Raw genomic sequence first — 18,150 nt, forward strand, 5'->3', positions numbered from 1 at the left:
TCCTTCCTGTCTTTCCTTCTCCCTCTCTCCTCCTTCCTGTCTTTCCTTCTCCCCTCTCTCCTCCTTCCTTTCCTTCCTGTCTCCTTCCTGTCTTTCCTTCTCCCTCTCTCCTCCTTCCTGTCTTTCCTTCTCTCCCCTCTCTCCTCCTCCTTCCTGTCTTTCCTTCTCCCTCTCTCCTCCCTCCTGTCTTTCCTTCTCCCTCTCTCTCCTCCTTCCTGTCTTTCATTCTCCCTCTCTCCTCCCTCCTTCCTGTCTTTCCATCTCCCTCTCTCCTCCCTCCTGTCTTTCCTTCTCCCTCTCTCCTCCTTCCTGTCTTTCCTTCTCCCTCTCTCCTCCATCCTGTCTTTCCTTCTCCTCTCTCTCCCTCCTCCTGTCTTTCCTTCTCCCTCCTCCTCCTTCCTGTCTTTCCTTCTCCCTCTCTCCTCCTTCCTGTCTTTCCTTCTCCCTCTCTCCTCCTTCCTGTCTTTCCTTTCCCCTCTCTCCCTCCTGTCTTTCCTTCTCCCTCTCTCCTCCCTCCTCCTGTCTTTCCTTCTCCCTCTCTCCTCCTTCCTGTCTTTCCTTCTCCCTCTCTCCTCTCCTTCCTGTCTTTCCTTCCTCCCTCCTCTCCTCCCTCCTGTCTTTCCTTCTCCCTCTCTCCTCCCTCCTGTCTTTCCTTCTCCCTCTCCTCCTCCTGTCTTTCCTTCTCCTCTCTCCTTCCCTTTCCTTCCTCCTCCTCCTGTCTTTCCTTCTCCCTCTCCTCCTCCTCCTGTCTTTCCTTCTCCCTCTCTCCTCCCTCCTTCCTGTCTTTCCTTCTCCCTCTCCTCCCTCCTTCCTGTCTTTCCTTCTCCCTCTCTCCTCCCTCCTGTCTTTCCTTCTCCCTCTCTCCTCCCTCCTGTCTTTCCTTCTCCCTCTCTCCTCCTTCCTGTCTTTCCTTCTCCCTCTCTCCTCCTTCCTGTCTTTCCTTCTCCCTCTCTCCTCCCTCCTGTCTTTCCTTCTCCCTCTCTCCTCTTTGCTGTCTTTCCTTCTCCCTCTCTCCTCCTTCCTTTCTTTCCTTCTCCCTCTCTCCCCTCCTTCCTGTCTTTCCTTCTCCCTCTCTCCTCCTCCTCCTGTCTTTCCTTCTCCCTCTCTCCTCCCTCCTCCTGTCTTTCCATCTCCCTCTCTCCTTCCTCCTCCTGTCTTTCCTTCTCCCTCTCTCCTCCCTCCTTCCTGTCTTTCCTTCTCCCTCTCTCCTCCTTCCTGTCTTTCCTTCTCCCTCTCTCCTCCCCTTCCTGTCTTTCCTCTCTCCCTCCTCCCTCCTTCCTGTCTTTCCTTCTCCCTCTCTCCTCCTCCTTCCTGTCTTTCCTTCTCCCTCTCTCTCCTCCTCCTTCTCCTTTCTTTCCTTCTCCCTCTCTCCTCCTTCCTGTCTTTCCTTCTCCCTCTCTCCTCCCTCCCTTTCCTTCTCCTCTCCTCTTTCCTGTCTTTCCTCTCCCTCTCTCCTCCTCCTGTCTTTCCTTCTCCCTCTCCTCCTTCCTGTCTTTCCTCTCCTTCCTCCTCCTGTCTTTCCTTCTCCCTCTCTCCTCCCTCCTCCTCTTTCTCTCTCTCCTCCTTCCTGTCTTTCCTTCTCCCTCTCTCCTCCTTCCTGTCTTTCCTTCTCCCTCTCTCCTCCTCCCTTTCCTCTCCCTTTCCTTCTCTTTCCTTCTCCCTCTCTCCTCCTTCCTGTCTTTCCTTCTCCCTCTCTCCTCGCTCCTGTCTTTCCTTCTCCCTCTCTCCTCCCTCCTCCTGTCTTTCCATCTCCCTCTCTCCTTCCTCCTCCTGTCTTTCCTTCTCCCTCTCTCCTCCTTCCTGTCTTTCCTTCTCCCTCTCTCCTCCTTCCTGTCTTTCCTTCTCCCTCTCTCCTCCCTCCTGTCTTTCCTTCTCCCTCTCTCCTCCCTCCTGTCTTTCCTTCTCCCTCTCTCCTCCTTCCTGTCTTTCCTTCTCCCTCTCTCCTCCCTCCTTCCTGTCTTTCCTTCTCCCTCTCTCCTCCCTCCTTCCTGTCTTTCCTTCTCCCTCTCTCCTCCCTCCTTCCTGTCTTTCCTTCTCCCTCTCTCCTCCCTCCTGTCTTTCCTTCTCCCTCTCTCCTCCCTCCTGTCTTTCCTTCTCCCTCTTTCCTCCTTCCTGTCTTTCCTTCTCCCTCTCTCCTTCCTGTCTTTCCTTCTCCCTCTCTCCTCCTTCCTGTCTTTCCTTCTCCCTCTCTCCTCCTTCCTGTCTTTCCTTCTCCCTCTCTCCTCCTTCCTGTCTTTCCTTCTCCCTCTCTCCTCCTTCCTGTCTTTCCTTCTCCCTCTCTCCTCCCTCCTGTCTTTCCTTCTCCCTCTCTCCTCCTTCCTGTCTTTTGTCCTCCCTCTCTCCTCCCTCCTGTCTTTCCTTCTCCCTCTCTCCTCCCTCCTGTCTTTCATTCTCCCTCTCTCCTCCTTCCTGTCTTTCCTTCTCCCTCTCTCCTCCCTCCTGTTTTTCCTTCTCCCTCTCTCCTCCCTCCTGTCTTTCCTTCTCCCTCTCTCCTCCCTCCTGTCTTTCCTTCTCCCTCTCTCCTCCTTCCTGTCTTTCCTTCTCCCTCTCTACTCCCTCCTTCCTGTCTTTCCTTCTCCCTCTCTCCTCCCTCCTTCCTGTCTTTCCTTCTCCCTCTCTCCTCCCTCCTGTCTTTCCTTCTCCCTCTCTCCTCCCTCCTTCCTGTCTTTCCTTCTCCCTCTCTCCTCCTTCCTGTTTTTCCTTCTCCCTCTCTCCTCCCTCCTGTCTTTCCTTCTCCCTCTCTCCTCCTTCCTGTCTTTCCTTCTCCCTCTCTCCTCCCTCCTGTCTTTCCTTCTCCCTCTCTCCTCTTTGCTGTCTTTCCTTCTCCCTCTCTCCTCCTTCATTTCTTTCCTTCTCCCTCTCTCCTCCTTCCTGTCTTTCCTTCTCCCTCTCTCCTCGCTCCTGTCTTTCCTTCTCCCTCTCTCCTCCCTCCTCCTGTCTTTCCATCTCCCTCTCTCCTTCCTCCTCCTGTCTTTCCTTCTCCCTCTCTCCTCCCTCCTGTCTTTCCTTCTCCCTCTCTCCTCCTTCCTGTCTTTCCTTCTCCCTCTCTCCTCCCTCCTGTCTTTCCTTCTCCCTCTCTCCTCCCTCCTGTCTTTCCTTCTCCCTCTCTCCTCCCTCCTGTCTTTCCTTCTCCCTCTCTCCTCCCTCCTGTCTTTCCTTCTCCCTCGCTCCTCCTTCCTGTCTTTCATTCTCCCTCTCTCCTCCCTCCTTCCTGTCTTTCCATCTCCCTCTCTCCTCCCTCCTGTCTTTCCTTCTCCCTCTCTCCTCCTGCCTGTCTTTCCTTCTCCCTCTCTCCTCCATCCTGTCTTTCGTTCTCCCTCTCTCCTCCCTCCTGTCTTTCCTTCTCCCTCTCTCCTCCCTCCTGTCTTTCCTTCTCCCTCTCTCCTCCTTCCTGTCTTTCCTTCTCCCTCTCTCCTCCCTCCTTCCTGTCTTTCCTTCTCCCTCTCTCCTCCTTCCTGTCTTTCCTTCTCCCTCTCTCCTCCCTCCTGTCTTTCCTTCCCCCTCTCTCCTCCCTCCTGTCTTTCCTTCTCCCTCTCTCCTCCCTCCTGTCTTTCCTTCTCCCTCTCTCCTCCTGTCTTTCCTTCTCCATCTCTCCTTCCTCCTCCTGTCCTTGCTTCTCCCTCTCTCCTCCCTCCTTCCTGTCTTTCCTTCTCCCTCTCTCCTCCCTCCTTCCTGTCTTTCCTTCTCCCTCTCTCCTCCCTCCTGTCTTTCCTTCTCCCTCTCTCCTCCCTCCTGTCTTTCCTTCTCCCTCTCTCCTCCTTCCTGTCTTTCCTTCTCCCTCTCTCCTCCTTCCTGTCTTTCCTTCTCCCTCTCTCCTCCCTCCTGTCTTTCCTTCTCCCTCTCTCCTCTTTGCTGTCTTTCCTTCTCCCTCTCTCCTCCTTCCTTTCTTTCCTTCTCCCTCTCTCCTCCTTCCTGTCTTTCCTTCTCCCTCTCTCCTCGCTCCTGTCTTTCCTTCTCCCTCTCTCCTCCCTCCTCCTGTCTTTCCATCTCCCTCTCTCCTTCCTCCTCCTGTCTTTCCTTCTCCCTCTCTCCTCCCTCCTTCCTGTCTTTCCTTCTCCCTCTCTCCTCCTTCCTGTCTTCCCTTCTCCCTCTCTCCTCCCTCCTTCCTGTCTTTCCTTTCCCTCTCTCCTCCCTCCTTCCTGTCTTTCCTTCTCCCTCTCTCCTCCCTCCTGTCTTTCCTTCTCCCTCTCTCCTCCCTCCTTCCTGTCTTTCCTTCTCCCTCTCTCCTCCTTCCTGTTTTTCCTTCTCCCTCTCTCCTCCCTCCTGTCTTTCCTTCTCCCTCTCTCCTCCTTCCTGTCTTTCCTTCTCCCTCTCTCCTCCCTCCTGTCTTTCCTTCTCCCTCTCTCCTCTTTGCTGTCTTTCCTTCTCCCTCTCTCCTCCTTCATTTCTTTCCTTCTCCCTCTCTCCTCCTTCCTGTCTTTCCTTCTCCCTCTCTCCTCGCTCCTGTCTTTCCTTCTCCCTCTCTCCTCCCTCCTCCTGTCTTTCCATCTCCCTCTCTCCTTCCTCCTCCTGTCTTTCCTTCTCCCTCTCTCCTCCTTTCTGTCTTTCCTTCTCCCTCTCTCCTCCTTCCTGTCTTTCCTTCTCCCTCTCTCCTCCCTCCTGTCTTTCCTTCTCCCTCTCTCCTCCTTCCTGTCTTTCCTTCTCCCTCTCTCCTCGCTCCTGTCTTTCCTTCTCCCTCTCTCCTCCCTCCTCCTGTCTTTCCATCTCCCTCTCTCCTTCCTCCTCCTGTCTTTCCTTCTCCCTCTCTCCTCCTTCCTGTCTTTCCTTCTCCCTCTCTCCTCCTTCCTGTCTTTCCTTCTCCCTCTCTCCTCCCTTCCTGTCTTTCCTTCTCCCTCTCTCCTCCCTCCTTCCTGTCTTTCCTTCTCCCTCTCTCCTCCCTCCTTCCTGTCTTTCCTTCTCCCTCTCTCCTCCCTCCTTCCTGTCTTTCCTTCTCCCTCTCTCTCTCCTCCCTCCTGTCTTTCCTTCTCCCTCTTTCCTCCTTCCTGTCTTTCCTTCTCCTCTCTCTCCTTCCTGTCTTTCTTCTCCCCTTCTCCTCTCTCCTCCTTCCTGTCTTTCCTTCTCCCTCTCTCCTCCTTCCTGTCTTTCCTTCTCCCTCTCTCCTCCTTCCTGTCTTTCCTTCTCCCTCTCTCCTCCTTCCTGTCTTTCCTTCTCCCTCTCTCCTCCCTCCTGTCTTTCCTTCTCCCTCTCTCCTCCTTCCTGTCTTTTCTCCTCCTTCCCTTTCTCTCCTCCCTCCTGTCTTTCCTTCTCCCTCTCTCCTCCCTCCTGTCTTTCATTCTCCCTCTCTCCTCCTTCCTGTCTTTCCTTCTCCCTCTCTCCTCCCTCCTGTTTTTCCTTCTCCCTCTCTCCTCCCTCCTGTCTTTCCTTCTCCCTCTCTCCTCCCTCCTGTCTTTCCTTCTCCCTCTCTCCTCCTTCCTGTCTTTCCTTCTCCCTCTCTACTCCCTCCTTCCTGTCTTTCCTTCTCCCTCTCTCCTCCTTCCTGTCTTTCCTTCTCCCTCTCTCCTCCCTCCTTCCTGTCTTTCCTTCTCCCTCTCTCCTCCTTCCTGTCTTTCCTTCTCCCTCTCTCCTCCCTCCTTCCTGTCTTTCCTTCTCCCTCTCTCCTCCTTCCTGTCTTTCCTTCTCCCTCTCTCCTCCCTCCTGTCTTTCCATCTCCCTCTCTCCTCCCTCCTGTCTTTCCTTCTCCCTCTCTTCTCCTTCCTGTCTTTCCTTCTCCCTCTCTACTCCCTCCTTCCTGTCTTTCCTTCTCCCTCTCTCCTCCTTCCTGTCTTTCATTCTCCCTCTCTCCTCCCTCCTTCCTGTCTTTCCTTCTCCCTCTCTCCTCCTTCCTGTCTTTCCTTCTCCCTCTCTCCTCCCTCCTCCCTGTCTTTCCTTCTCCCTCTCTCCTCCTTCCTGTCTTTCCTTCTCCCTCTCTCCTCCTTCCTGTCTTTCCTTCTCCCTCTCTCCTCCCTCCTGTCTTTCCTTCTCCCTCTCTCCTCCTTCCTGTCTTTTGTTCTCCCTCTCCTCCCTCCTGTCTTTCCTTCTCCCTCTCTCCTCCTTCCTGTCTTTCCTTCTCCCTCTCTCCTCCCTCCTTCCTTTCTTTCCTTCTCCCTCTCTCCTCCCTCCTTCCTGTCTTTCCTTCTCCCTCTCTCCTCCCTCCTTCCTGTCTTTCCTTCTCCCTCTCTCCTCCCTCCTGTCTTTCCTTCTCCCTCTCTCCTCCCTCCTGTCTTTCCTTCTCCCTCTTTCCTCCTTCCTGTCTTTCCTTCTCCCTCTCTCCTCCTTCCTGTCTTTCCTTCTCCCTCTCTCCTCCTTCCTGTCTTTCCTTCTCCCTCTCTCCTCCTTCCTGTCTTTCCTTCTCCCTCTCTCCTCCTTCCTGTCTTTCCTTCTCCCTCTCTCCTCCCTCCTGTCTTTCCTTCTCCCTCTCTCCTCCTTCCTGTCTTTTGTCCTCCCTCTCTCCTCCCTCCTGTCTTTCCTTCTCCCTCTCTCCTCCCTCCTGTCTTTCCTTCTCCCTCTCTCCTCCTTCCTGTCTTTCCTTCTCCCTCTCTCCTCCCTCCTGTCTTTCCTTCTCCCTCTCTCCTCCCTCCTGTCTTTCCTTCTCCCTCTCTCCTCCCTCCTGTCTTTCCTTCTCCCTCTCTCCTCCCTCCTGTCTTTCCTTCTCCCTCTCTCCTCCCTCCTGTCCTCTCTCAGCAGTGACAGTAAAGGTCTCTAGTGCCACCTGTTGGTTTACCCCGATCAGAGGAGATTCTAGACTCCCATGTCAATCGTGTTTATTTTTCACCCATTTTTTACCCATTTTACTCTTGTACCCATGTCTTAGCAGTACAATACCAAGATTATTTTTCCTGAATGCATGCTGAAATAAACTGGGGTTGGGTCACGGGAGGAATGAGAGGATAGATTAAGACTGTTTTTGTGTGTCCTCGCCAGATCCCCAACGTGTAAATACTCAGCACAGTATAAATGAGCAGAGGGAGCGTCACTGTATAGCCTCCTATGGGTACGCCATCCTACCTGGACGAGGTTGTAAGACGGAGCCGTTTCGGTTGAACTGTATGGCTCAATGATCTGTTGGTTGTGCTCTGTTGTGTCTGTAGGAGTGGCAGTGTCAGTGGACTCACCCTGAAGCTGATGAAGTCCTCTGTGATGCAGATGCTAGAAACTCTGTCAGATGATGACTATGTGAATGTAGCCAGGGTGAGTAGCCTCGCTGGTAAGGCGACGATTAGAACTGGGCTCTGCGTTTTCCCGGGACTCCTTCAGGCCCCCCGTGTCAGTCATTTGCAGCTGAAGGTCTGGTTGTTCGTCAATATCCAATGACAATGTTAGAACACGGTTAACACCTCCAATGGGGTGGCCATGCGAGCGCATATAGGTTCCTATCACATAGGCACGTGGTTGCATAGTTATGCTGTAAAAACGGCTGTACTTTCCTACATGATTATACTCCCACAATGTTGCAACCCCTGGTCTATGTGTGATTGTGCCAGGCTCTATCTCCCCCACAGTCTCCCTGCCTTCCTAGGTTTTTCATGAGTTGATTGCTGCATTGTCTGACTCACTGCATACATACATGCACACACACACACACACACACACACACACACACACACACACACACACACACACACACACACACACACACACACACACACACACACACACACACACACACACACACACACACACACACACACACACACACTGGTGGGGTAGCCCTGTTTGGAGACTTGGGTGGCTAATCCCCCATAATCCAGTGCTCTTAGTCAGTGTATGGCTCTAAATCCCATCTCTAAGAGGCAGAAATGAGCGTGGTAATCTGGGTGGGAACGAGGCTGATTTCCACCCCTATAGAGAAAATAAGAGCTCTGGAAGTAGGAAGGAAAGTCAATGGTTGTGCCGGTGTGTGTGTGTGTGTGTGTGTATCTGTCTGTATATATTTTAGTGTATGAAGACACCAACAGTAATTCGTGTTATTTGAGGTTTTTCAAAGATTGTGCATTTGATCAGTCAAATATTCCCATTATTATGCATTGTAGTTACAAACACAACAACTGTTGATATCCTAACCGCAGAACAATCACCTTTATCAGTTGCTCCTATCCGGAGTTATTTACAGAAGCAATCAGGGTTAAGTGCCTTGCTCAAGGGCTCATCGACTGATTGTTCACCTAGTCTGCTTGGGGATTAGAACCAGCGACCTTTCCGTTACTGGCCCGACGCTCTTAACCACTAGGTTACCTGCCGCCTCAGCAATACAGTATAACCGTCCACAGAAGCATTAATATTAGGCCTGGAATTGTATTGAACGTGTAACTGTCATTTTGTTCGGAGATCATAATCTGTGACAAGGAATTCTGAACGTTACTTTGAATACTAGACTTCAAGTCCTTTCTTCTCTTTATTTCGGACCAATATAAGTATCAAACTATACAAACACAAGGAAATGTCATCTTTTCATGCACCGAATTCCTTTCCCTATTTCATGCTATCATTCTGCCATCGAAATGTCAACGGATTTTCAAGTTGACCTTCAAGAAGAAAGGCTATTAAAAATGCTGACATTACAGGACATTGCTGTTCAATGCTAATCACACATAGGCACTGCTCTCTGCTTACCTTTCTGTCTGTCACACACGCACACGCAGTCACAAACAGAGTCCGGGACTAATTTAAATGTTGCCGAAGGAGATCTCGATGACATTACCTTGGCTGGGTGTCTGTTCTTGGTTTACATTGGAATCCCAGGTGCACCTGTTCTTTGTGTGGAACACTGTAATTATCAACGTTTATTGCCAGAGTGGCACAGAGCAACCCACAGCTGCACACGTCCCCCTCCTTATCTGGTTACACACACACACACACACACACACACACACACACACACACACACACACACACACACACACACACACACACACACACACACACACACACACACACACAACAGATGGAGTGGCCGTCAAATGCCAGCGAGCGAGCGGCGTGGTCACACTCAGACACGTTCAATTGACAATTAGTCATCATTATCTGTCTTTTCTCCCCCAGTTTAACGAGAAGGCAGATGCCGTGGTCCCCTGCTTTAAGACCTTGGTCCAGGCCACCATGAGAAACAAGAAGATCTTCAAGGAGTCCATCATGAACATGCAAGCCAAAGGAACCACTGACTACAAGTCTGGCTTCCAGTTCGCCTTCGAACAGCTACTCAATGTAAGACTAAGAGCCAGCAGTCAGCCGCACGCTCTGGGTTTTAGTTCAGGGTGGTAGGTTAGGTTAGGCCTTCCACGAAATGTCCATGGTATAAGACACGCTAATTAGCAAACTGACATCCCAATTGATATACTAATTGACCCAGCCACTCTTTAGACAATCAGAGGATTCCGCCTCTTCTGAATGGAGCCCAAAGGGGCTGCTAGTCAGTCGGCTGGTCTGGTTAAGAACGGCCACTGCAGTGGCATGATGATGATGATGGTGGCGCTTAGGGCTAGCCAGCACAGCAGTGGTCCCTGTCTGTGTGTGCAGCAGGGAGGCAACCCTGCAGGCAGGCACTGGTCCGTCCAAAACACCTGCCTGCCGCTGACTGTCTGCACAGGTGCTGCCTCAGCTTAGCTCCATATGCTCCTGTATATTTTCGGAAGCTGCCAACCCTAATGGGCTCTGATGGGATGATTGATGAGAGGAGCCCAGAAGAGATCAGCCACCGACACTTTATATTCCTCTGGTGGACCAAGCGCCCAGCCTGCCCCCCCCCCCCCCCAGCAGAGTGAGAAATAAAAGCTTTTTAATCGCTGTCTCCCGCCGCCGCGCTCCCTATGATTGGTGGCAGAAGCACAATAAAAATGTGTAATTGTGGTAATATTATGTATCTTTATTAGAATCTTGTCAGAGTGACGTGCCGCTGGCCTGCATATCGATTCGAACGGTCAGATAGGCAGCCTGGTGGAGGAGACGGATGAGGGAGAAAGAGGGGGGTTATGCCTATAACCCAATCCATATCACAGTAGAATGCCACTGGCCACTGAACACATTCACCAATCTGAACGCATGGGATATATTACCCTACGCACAGAGATATGTACACTTCGATCCCAGATATGTGGATGTATTGTGTACTGTACATGCAGGTTACCTAGCATATTATAAAATAGAATCTACAGCTGTTCAAAGGCGAACTGGAAGACAGGCTTGTCCTTTCCTCAAGCGCTCTTCTCCCCTGTGAAGAACCAAGCCGCCATTTTCAGTGATTTCCTGGAAGGAGAGGCTATACTGAATCGTGTCTTTATCGTGTCTTTGTCATGTCTTTATCATGTCGTCTGATGTCCTCTTCCGTTCCTTGACGGTCTCTTCCCCCTCTCTCGCTAATCACTCTCTCACTAATCACCCTCTCTCTCTCTCTCCCTCTGTATCTCTCTCTGTATCTCTCTCTATCCCGCTTTCTGCCTCTCCCTCGCTATCTCCTTCTTCTTCTCTCTCTCTGTTCCACAGGATACCGGCGCCCCAAGGGCGGGCTGCAATAAGATGATAATGATGTTTACAGATGGAGGAGAGGATCGTGCCCAGGACATCTTTGAGAAGTACAACTGGCCCAACAAAACCGTGAGTCCTATCCCTAATAACCAAGGATCTATTCATCAAGTCTGCCAATGAATCAGTCCGTGAGATGATAAACCAGCCTGTGGTCTCCCATCTCCCTCTCATCCCTTTGTCCTTATGAAATAAATACCATGTTTCTCAACAGCAGGTGCCATTTTTTTTGGGGGGGGGGGGGATTCCAACACTTCCATCCTTGGACATAGATCCAGCCTTTTGGTTTGCGTTTCCTCTTTTCTTCCTCATTGGCATTACTTTCCATCCCTGTCATCTCTCTCTCTCTCTCTCTCTCTCTCTCTCTCTCTCTCTCTCTCTCTCTCTCTCTCTTTATCTCTCTCTCTCTCTCTCTCTGTCTCTTTTCTTGTCTTGCTGCAGGTGTTAACAGCTCTGACCTGCTGACTAATTAGCCACTTTATCACCAGAGCCCAGGAAATTACAGCCAACACATGCACACACTCACTCTCTTTCCTCTCTCTCTCTCTCTCTCTCTCTCTCTCTCTCTCTCTCTCTCTCTCTCTCTCTCTCTCTCTCTCTCTCTCTCTCTCTCTCTCTCTCTCTCTCTCTCTCTGTCGTTCTGTCTCCCTCTCCTACCGTTTCTCTTCCTCGTCCTCGCTCACGCCCTGGCTTGAAATACGTTCTCGCTGCACGAGAGTAATGTCCAGTTTTTCACCCTCTCCGCTCACTATCCCCTCTTCTCTCAGATTCGAGTATTTACCTTTTCAGTCGGGCAGCACAACTATGATGTCACACCTTTGCAGTGGATAGCTTGTGCCAACAAAGGTGAGTAAGAGGGTGTGTCTATAAACTGTATGGACATGGACTGATTTACATGCACAATCTCAACGTTACCCAAGTCCAGCAAAGAGAAACGAGAAAATATGTGATTATAATGGTGTAATGATGTAACCAAACTCCAGTCAAAATGCCCAACTGTCCCCGACCCAGATGACTGAGCTTTCCTCCTTGACCATCGGCCCTCATGACCTCATGACACTCAGCCCGCTCTGCACTATAACCAATGCCGAATTCCACTTTTCTTCTCTCTCGGTTAAACTCTTTTTTCCCCCTCTTTCTAGAACAAAAACGTCTCTCTCTCTCCTCGCTCTCTCCCTCTTTATCCCCTCTGTTGTTGGGTTTCTCAGTGTCTCAACATTTCTCTTATACACTTAGCGTTCCCTTCTTCCTGTCACAAGCAGCATGCCTCCTATCGAAGGCTGACTCATTCATTTCCTGCAGAGCCGTCAGAGTGCTTCAGAAGTACCTCCCTCCCCGCATGTTGTAATGAATTATCGTGTGGAGCCTGGCTGTGTGTTGATAACGATGGCTACCATCTCTCAGTCAGGCAGGCGGCATGTGGGAAGTCCAGGATTACTCCTCTGTGCCAGCGTGCCACTCGCTCTAACCATTAGCGTGGCACCAAAGCCAATGCCGACCTAAGACAATGGTTATTGACGTCCTCTCCTCTATGGAGCCGTCCTTTTAAACATAGTCGTACCCCATTGTGCTATCCAGAGACACCCTATAATGACATGTAGAGCCGAACCTTCTCACCTTCACACACTTAAACACACATGGATCCCCCTCGCAAACACCTTACACACCCAGCTCCCAGTCGACTAGACTCCCTGTTGTCTCGCTTGGCTTGTGCTGCAATCCCCTCTTAAGTGGAGCCTGACTCCCGCTCTGACAGTTCTTTGGGCCGAAACCGCTCTCCTCGTGTGGCTGAAGACCGGCAGACCTCCAGTCCATGCTCATTCGTTTCTATGCTCATTGCTCATTCATTTCTATGCTCATTCGTTTCTATGCTCATTCGTCGCTCCTTGTGTTGTGTCCTACAACTGGAGGTGTCACACAATAGCACAAAGCAAGCGAAGGAGCTACTGTTCTGAGCACAGTCATAGTTTGTGGGCGTGCGCTTCTGTGGATGCTACCGTGATTACAGCATTATCCTGGGGCCAGCTTAATAATACTGTCATTTTAACACATTTTCCCTGTAACTTTACAGAAATTTACTCGGCACTAGAGGTTCTGTAATATATTTCACAGGCACTATTTTGCGAGAACGCAATTTGTTTCCCCGAAAAAAATTACCAAAAAAACGACAGCCGTTCCCGCCTCTTAACATTCCGAGTGTGTTGTCTCCGTTTCGCAGCTCTTTGTATAAACACTCAGCTTTAATAACTTGGGGAACGGCAGCAGTTATTGACCCAGAGTGAGAGAGTGGCTCTCCTCTCCTCCATCACTAATCAGCAGCCCTGCTCTGCTCTGCTCTGCATTGAGGCTCAGCCGCAGCATCCTCAGTGAGACCCTCGAGCACATGACATTTACATCCTGCAGTACAATGGCGATAAGACTGGAGGCCAATGGCCCCCCTATCCTGCTTCCCCATAGCACCCTAGTGCCAATCAGTCACACAGTACACACACATTACCTTTACAACGCACATTACAATAGGGCCGTTGCATGTTGCTGGTTACCGTTGTGGATTGACCGAACAAATTCTCTCACTTTGTTCTTCAGGATTCTACTACGAGATTCCATCCATTGGCGCCATCAGAATTAACACGCAGGTCAGATATCCTCCAGTGTGTGTAACATGTGTATCCATGCGTGACTATTTGCACTCGTGTGAATCCTGAACACATCGGGATGCTGTGTCTTTGTTTAGGGTGTGTTTTCTACTTAACTTTGAGTTTGTTACTCTCTTTGAGGACAACTGTGCAGATTGCAGATGAGGCCTTGGAATGTACCATTCCACGAGGACACGAGGAGGCTCGGAAAGAGAGAAAGTAACAGGGAGAGAGAGAGAGAGAGAGTGATTAACGCTCTCCTCTGTCCTCTAGCAGGTCTTAGTTAGTGCAGACCTGCTGTGCTGCCTAATCCACCCCTTCTCTAGTCCCCCAACTGCATAACCACACACACACGCACATGCACAAAGAAACACGCACACATCTCTGGCTCCTCTGCCCCACACACTCGTGGCCCCTCCACCCTCCTTCGCCGACCTCCACTCTGCTCCAGGCACTACCTGGTCCCATAGTCACTTGGGATAACCTCATTCCAGCTGTAGAAATTGAGTGAGTTGCTGGGGGGCTCTATGCACCCCGTTCCCCCTTCCTACCCCTCCTTCCCCAGCCCCACAGAGCGATCAGGGCCCCTGAATAGACTGTCAGCTGTTCCATTAACTCTGGCATAATTATATTCTGAGAACTGCCACTTATTCTAATAGGTTTCCTACAGCAGGTGTGCAACAGGACTGGTTCATGTAGGAGCACTAGACACACCTGGGCTACACTACACATTTTAGAATTGCCCATCATATAATGTTGCATTATAACAAGTTATAAGGCTGCCTTGGTATAGATTACTAACACGCACACGACACCATACATGTGGTCTGCTGTTGTGAGGCTGGTTGGACGTACTGCCAAATTTTCTAAAACGACGTTGGAGGCGGCTTATGGTAGAGAAATTAACATTAAGTGATCTAGTACCAGCTCGGTTGGACATTCCTCCAGTCAGCGTGTCAATTGCATGCTCCCACAACACTTGAGACATCTGTGGCATTGTGTTGTGCGACCAAACTGCACATGTTAGAGTGGCCTTTTATTGTCCCCCGCACAAGGTGCACCTGTGTAACAGTCATGCTGTTCAATCAGCTTCTTGATATGTCACACCTGTCAGGTGGATGGATTATCTTGGCAAAGAAGGAATGATCACTAACAGGGACTTAAACACATTTGTGCACAACAGTTAAGAGAAATAGGCTTTTTGTGCGTATAAAACATTTCGGGGATCTTTTATTTCAGCTCATAAAACATGGGACATTGGACTGCAGCATGTTTACACATACATGTAGGTGATGTAGCCTGTATTTCACAGTGTAGTCAGTTACACATACATGTAGGTGATGTAGCCTGTATTTCACAGTGTAGTCAGTTACACATACATGTAGGTGATGTAGTCTGTATTTCACAGTGTAGTCAGTTACACATACACGTAGGTGATGTAGTCTGTATTTCACAGTGTAGTCAGTTACACATACATGTAGGTGATGTAGCCTGTATTTCACAGTGTAGTTAGTTACACATGCATGTAGCTGATGTAGCCTGTATTTCACAGTGTAGTCAGTTACACATACATGTAGCTGATGTAGCCTGTATTTCACAGTGTAGTCAGTTACACATACATGTAGGTGATGTAGTCTGTATTTCACAGTGTAGTCAGTTACACATACATGTAGGTGATGTAGCCTGTATTTCACAGTGTAGTTAGTTACACATGCATGTAGCTGATGTAGCCTGTATTTCACAGTGTAGTCAGTTACACATACATGTAGGTGATGTAGCCTGTATTTCACAGTGTAGTCAGTTACACATGCATGTAGCTGATGTAGCCTGTATTTCACGGTGTAGTCAGTTACACATACATGTAGGTGATGTAGCCTGTATTTCACAGTGTAGTCAGTTACACATGCATGTAGCTGATGTAGCCTGTATTTCACAGTGTAGCCTGTATTTCACAGTGTAGTCAGTTACACATACACGTAGCTGATGTAGCCTGTATTTCACAGTGTAGTCAGTTACACATGCATGAAGCTGATGTAGCCTGTATTTCACAGTGTAGTCAGTTACACATACATGTAGCTGATGTAGCCTGTATTTCACAGTGTAGTCAGTTACACATACATGTAGCTGATGTAGCCTGTATTTCACAGTGTAGTCAGTTACACATACATGTAGGTGATGTAGCCTGTATTTCACAGTGTAGTCAGTTACACATACATGTAGGTGATGTAGCCTATATTTCATAGTGTAGTTAGTCAGTTACACATACATGTAGGTGATGTAGCCTGTACTTCACAGTGTAGTCAGTTACACATACATGTAGGTGATGTAGCCTGTATTACACAGTGTAGTCAGTTACACATGCATGTAGCTGATGTAGCCTGTATTTCACAGTGTAGTCAGTTACACATACATGTAGGTGATGTAGTCTGTATTTCACAGTGTAGTCAGTTACACATACATGTAGGTGATGTAGCCTGTATTTCACAGTGTAGTCAGTTACACATGCATGTAGCTGATGTAGCCTGTATTTCACAGTGTAGTCAGTTACACATACATGTAGCTGATGTAGCCTGTATTTCACAGTGTAGTCAGTTACACATGCATGTAGCTGATGTAGCTTGTATTTCACGGTGTAGCCTGTATTTCACGGTGTAGTCAGTTACACATACATGTAGCTGATGTAGCCTATATTTCATAGTGTAGTTAGTCAGTTACACATACATGTAGGTGATGTAGCCTGTACTTCACAGTGTAGTCAGTTACACATACATGTAGGTGATGTAGCCTGTATTACACAGTGTAGTCAGTTACACATGCATGTAGCTGATGTAGCCTGTATTTCACAGTGTAGTCAGTTACACATACATGTAGGTGATGTAGTCTGTATTTCACAGTGTAGTCAGTTACACATACATGTAGGTGATGTAGCCTGTATTTCACAGTGTAGTCAGTTACACATGCATGTAGCTGATGTAGCCTGTATTTCACAGTGTAGTCAGTTACACATACATGTAGCTGATGTAGCCTGTATTTCACAGTGTAGTCAGTTACACATGCATGTAGCTGATGTAGCCTGTATTTCACAGTGTAGTCAGTTACACATGCATGTAGCTGATGTAGCCTGTATTTCACAGTGTAGTCAGTTACACATGCATGTAGCTGATGTAGCCTGTATTTCACAGTGTAGTTGCATTAAACAGACAAAATGCTAATTGGTTGGCCTGTTGGAGGCACGTGAAGTTGTCCCTGGTTGTAGCAACACATTAACCCACAGAACTGTTAGCGAGGGCCCTTGGACTCTGGCCTCTACCTACGTGTGGTTCTGGTTCCCTCGGACCTCCTCAGCCTTTCTGCTGGCTGACATTAATGTTCGCTAGATTGTTCTCGTCAGGCGGAAAATGTCCCCTACATCCCGTGAAAAGGTCTGCCTGTCATCATTTTGATGAAATATCTCCCCGTGGCCCGTTAAACGGGAGTTTTACCGAGCTAATAATAGAATAGGTGACGCCTGTCAGCACCTCAGTGTTCAGCCAATGAATAACAAACGGTCAAAGGCACGACATTGGAACAACACTGTGTTCCCACAGGGTGACACTGCTTGTGTGTATAACAGGTATACACAGACGGTTATGGTTAAGGTCTGAGTGCTATGATGGAATATTCCATCATGTAAAGGGGGCATTGTTTACCTAGATCTGTATTGGATTTGGATGGAATCTCCCTAAATTCCTCACCCGCAATTGAGATAAATCGGAGTCGGTGAAGGAGTCACCATTGCCTTTTGTTTTCCCATGAGCTGAACAGAAACAGCAGGAACTAAGAACTAAGATGTCACACTGACAGAATCAAGCTCCCAAGGTCAGGAGGTTTTCTTGTCAGAGTTGGGTGATGTGATCCCTGTTGGGGGGGGGGCAATAACAGCATCCCATGGATCAATTAAACATCTTTGTCGTTTAGAATCTGTAAAACAAAACCTACGGAGAGACCAATTTGATGAATGTGTTGAATCACTCGTGAGTTTAACCCTTAACCCTTGTTTTCCAACACAGAGATGCGTTCTCACACTGCCGTGCTGAACACAGAGAGCCAGTGGGAGATTGGCCTGTTTGTGCCAAGTGCCCCCTGGCACTCCTATTGTGTTTTTAATAGCTGATCCATAATGACGAATAACGACTCTGAATGGCTGAAGACCGTCCGCAGGCTTTTACTGCTCCTCAGCACTAGGCAGCTTCTACTGTTGGCCCACCGGTTAATATGACGAGGAGAAGACTTGTCAGGGTCTTATAGCTTTACGTTGAATCAGGGTGACATGCTCTTACAACTCACTGTTTTAGCAACCCCCACTGTAAGGCAAGCACTATCAAGCAGTAGATGCTGTGTGTGTCTGTGTGTCTGTGTCTGTGTTTCATTGCTCTGACGTGTCTGTTCTCCTCCATGTTCTCCATGTCTCAGGAGTACCTGGATGTGCTGGGTCGGCCCATGGTGCTGGCTGGGCCCAAGGCCAAGCTGGTCCAATGGACCAACGTCTACCAGGATGCTCTGGTAAGACACAGACTGATGACTCGCAACACAAAGTCTCTGCTACATTACATTTCAGTATTATTACAAGTTTACCTTGTACTAGCCACACTTCAAGCTCTTTAGCTTGCAAACGTCTCTTTAGAGTCATTACATAGCTATGTTTTAGATGGCAAAATGTTATGTAGATGCTAATAGCATCTTGTCAAGTCCTGTGTGCGAAGATGTTGATTTTGCCATGTTGTTTGTGTTCAGGGTCTGGGTCTGGTCATCACCGGGACCATGCCGGTCTTCAACCTCACCGCTGACGCAAACTCTCAGGTGAACATTACCAGCATTAGGGTTTACACTGATTAACAAGTTCCTAGACTTCATTCATTGCCCTGTTCATCTTCAAAAGGTCTCAGGGTGGTTATGAGGACCACTGTCAACAGATCCTGATACATAAACAGATATTGCATCAGTACTAACTTAGATACAGACTTCCCATTTGAGCAACAGG

At 49.2% G+C, this 18,150-nt stretch overlaps 1 protein-coding gene across 2 annotated transcripts in view; it reads left to right on the forward strand.

Annotated features, from left to right (window-relative positions):
- Window positions 1-18,150, forward strand: part of LOC124031552 (voltage-dependent calcium channel subunit alpha-2/delta-2-like) — a 302,484-nt gene that overhangs the window by 257,748 nt on the left and 26,586 nt on the right. For both annotated transcript variants that reach the window (XM_046342944.1, XM_046342945.1), the window contains exons 9-15: window positions 7,068-7,167; window positions 9,019-9,180; window positions 10,456-10,566; window positions 11,262-11,340; window positions 13,081-13,130; window positions 17,583-17,672; window positions 17,904-17,969. In XM_046342944.1, coding sequence (XP_046198900.1) covers window positions 7,068-7,167; window positions 9,019-9,180; window positions 10,456-10,566; window positions 11,262-11,340; window positions 13,081-13,130; window positions 17,583-17,672; window positions 17,904-17,969 — 658 coding nt within the window. The remainder of the gene's footprint in view (window positions 1-7,067; window positions 7,168-9,018; window positions 9,181-10,455; window positions 10,567-11,261; window positions 11,341-13,080; window positions 13,131-17,582; window positions 17,673-17,903; window positions 17,970-18,150) is intronic.

This window comes from Oncorhynchus gorbuscha, linkage group LG03 (genome assembly GCF_021184085.1).
Source record: "Oncorhynchus gorbuscha isolate QuinsamMale2020 ecotype Even-year linkage group LG03, OgorEven_v1.0, whole genome shotgun sequence".
Taxonomy (NCBI): domain Eukaryota; kingdom Metazoa; phylum Chordata; class Actinopteri; order Salmoniformes; family Salmonidae; genus Oncorhynchus; species Oncorhynchus gorbuscha.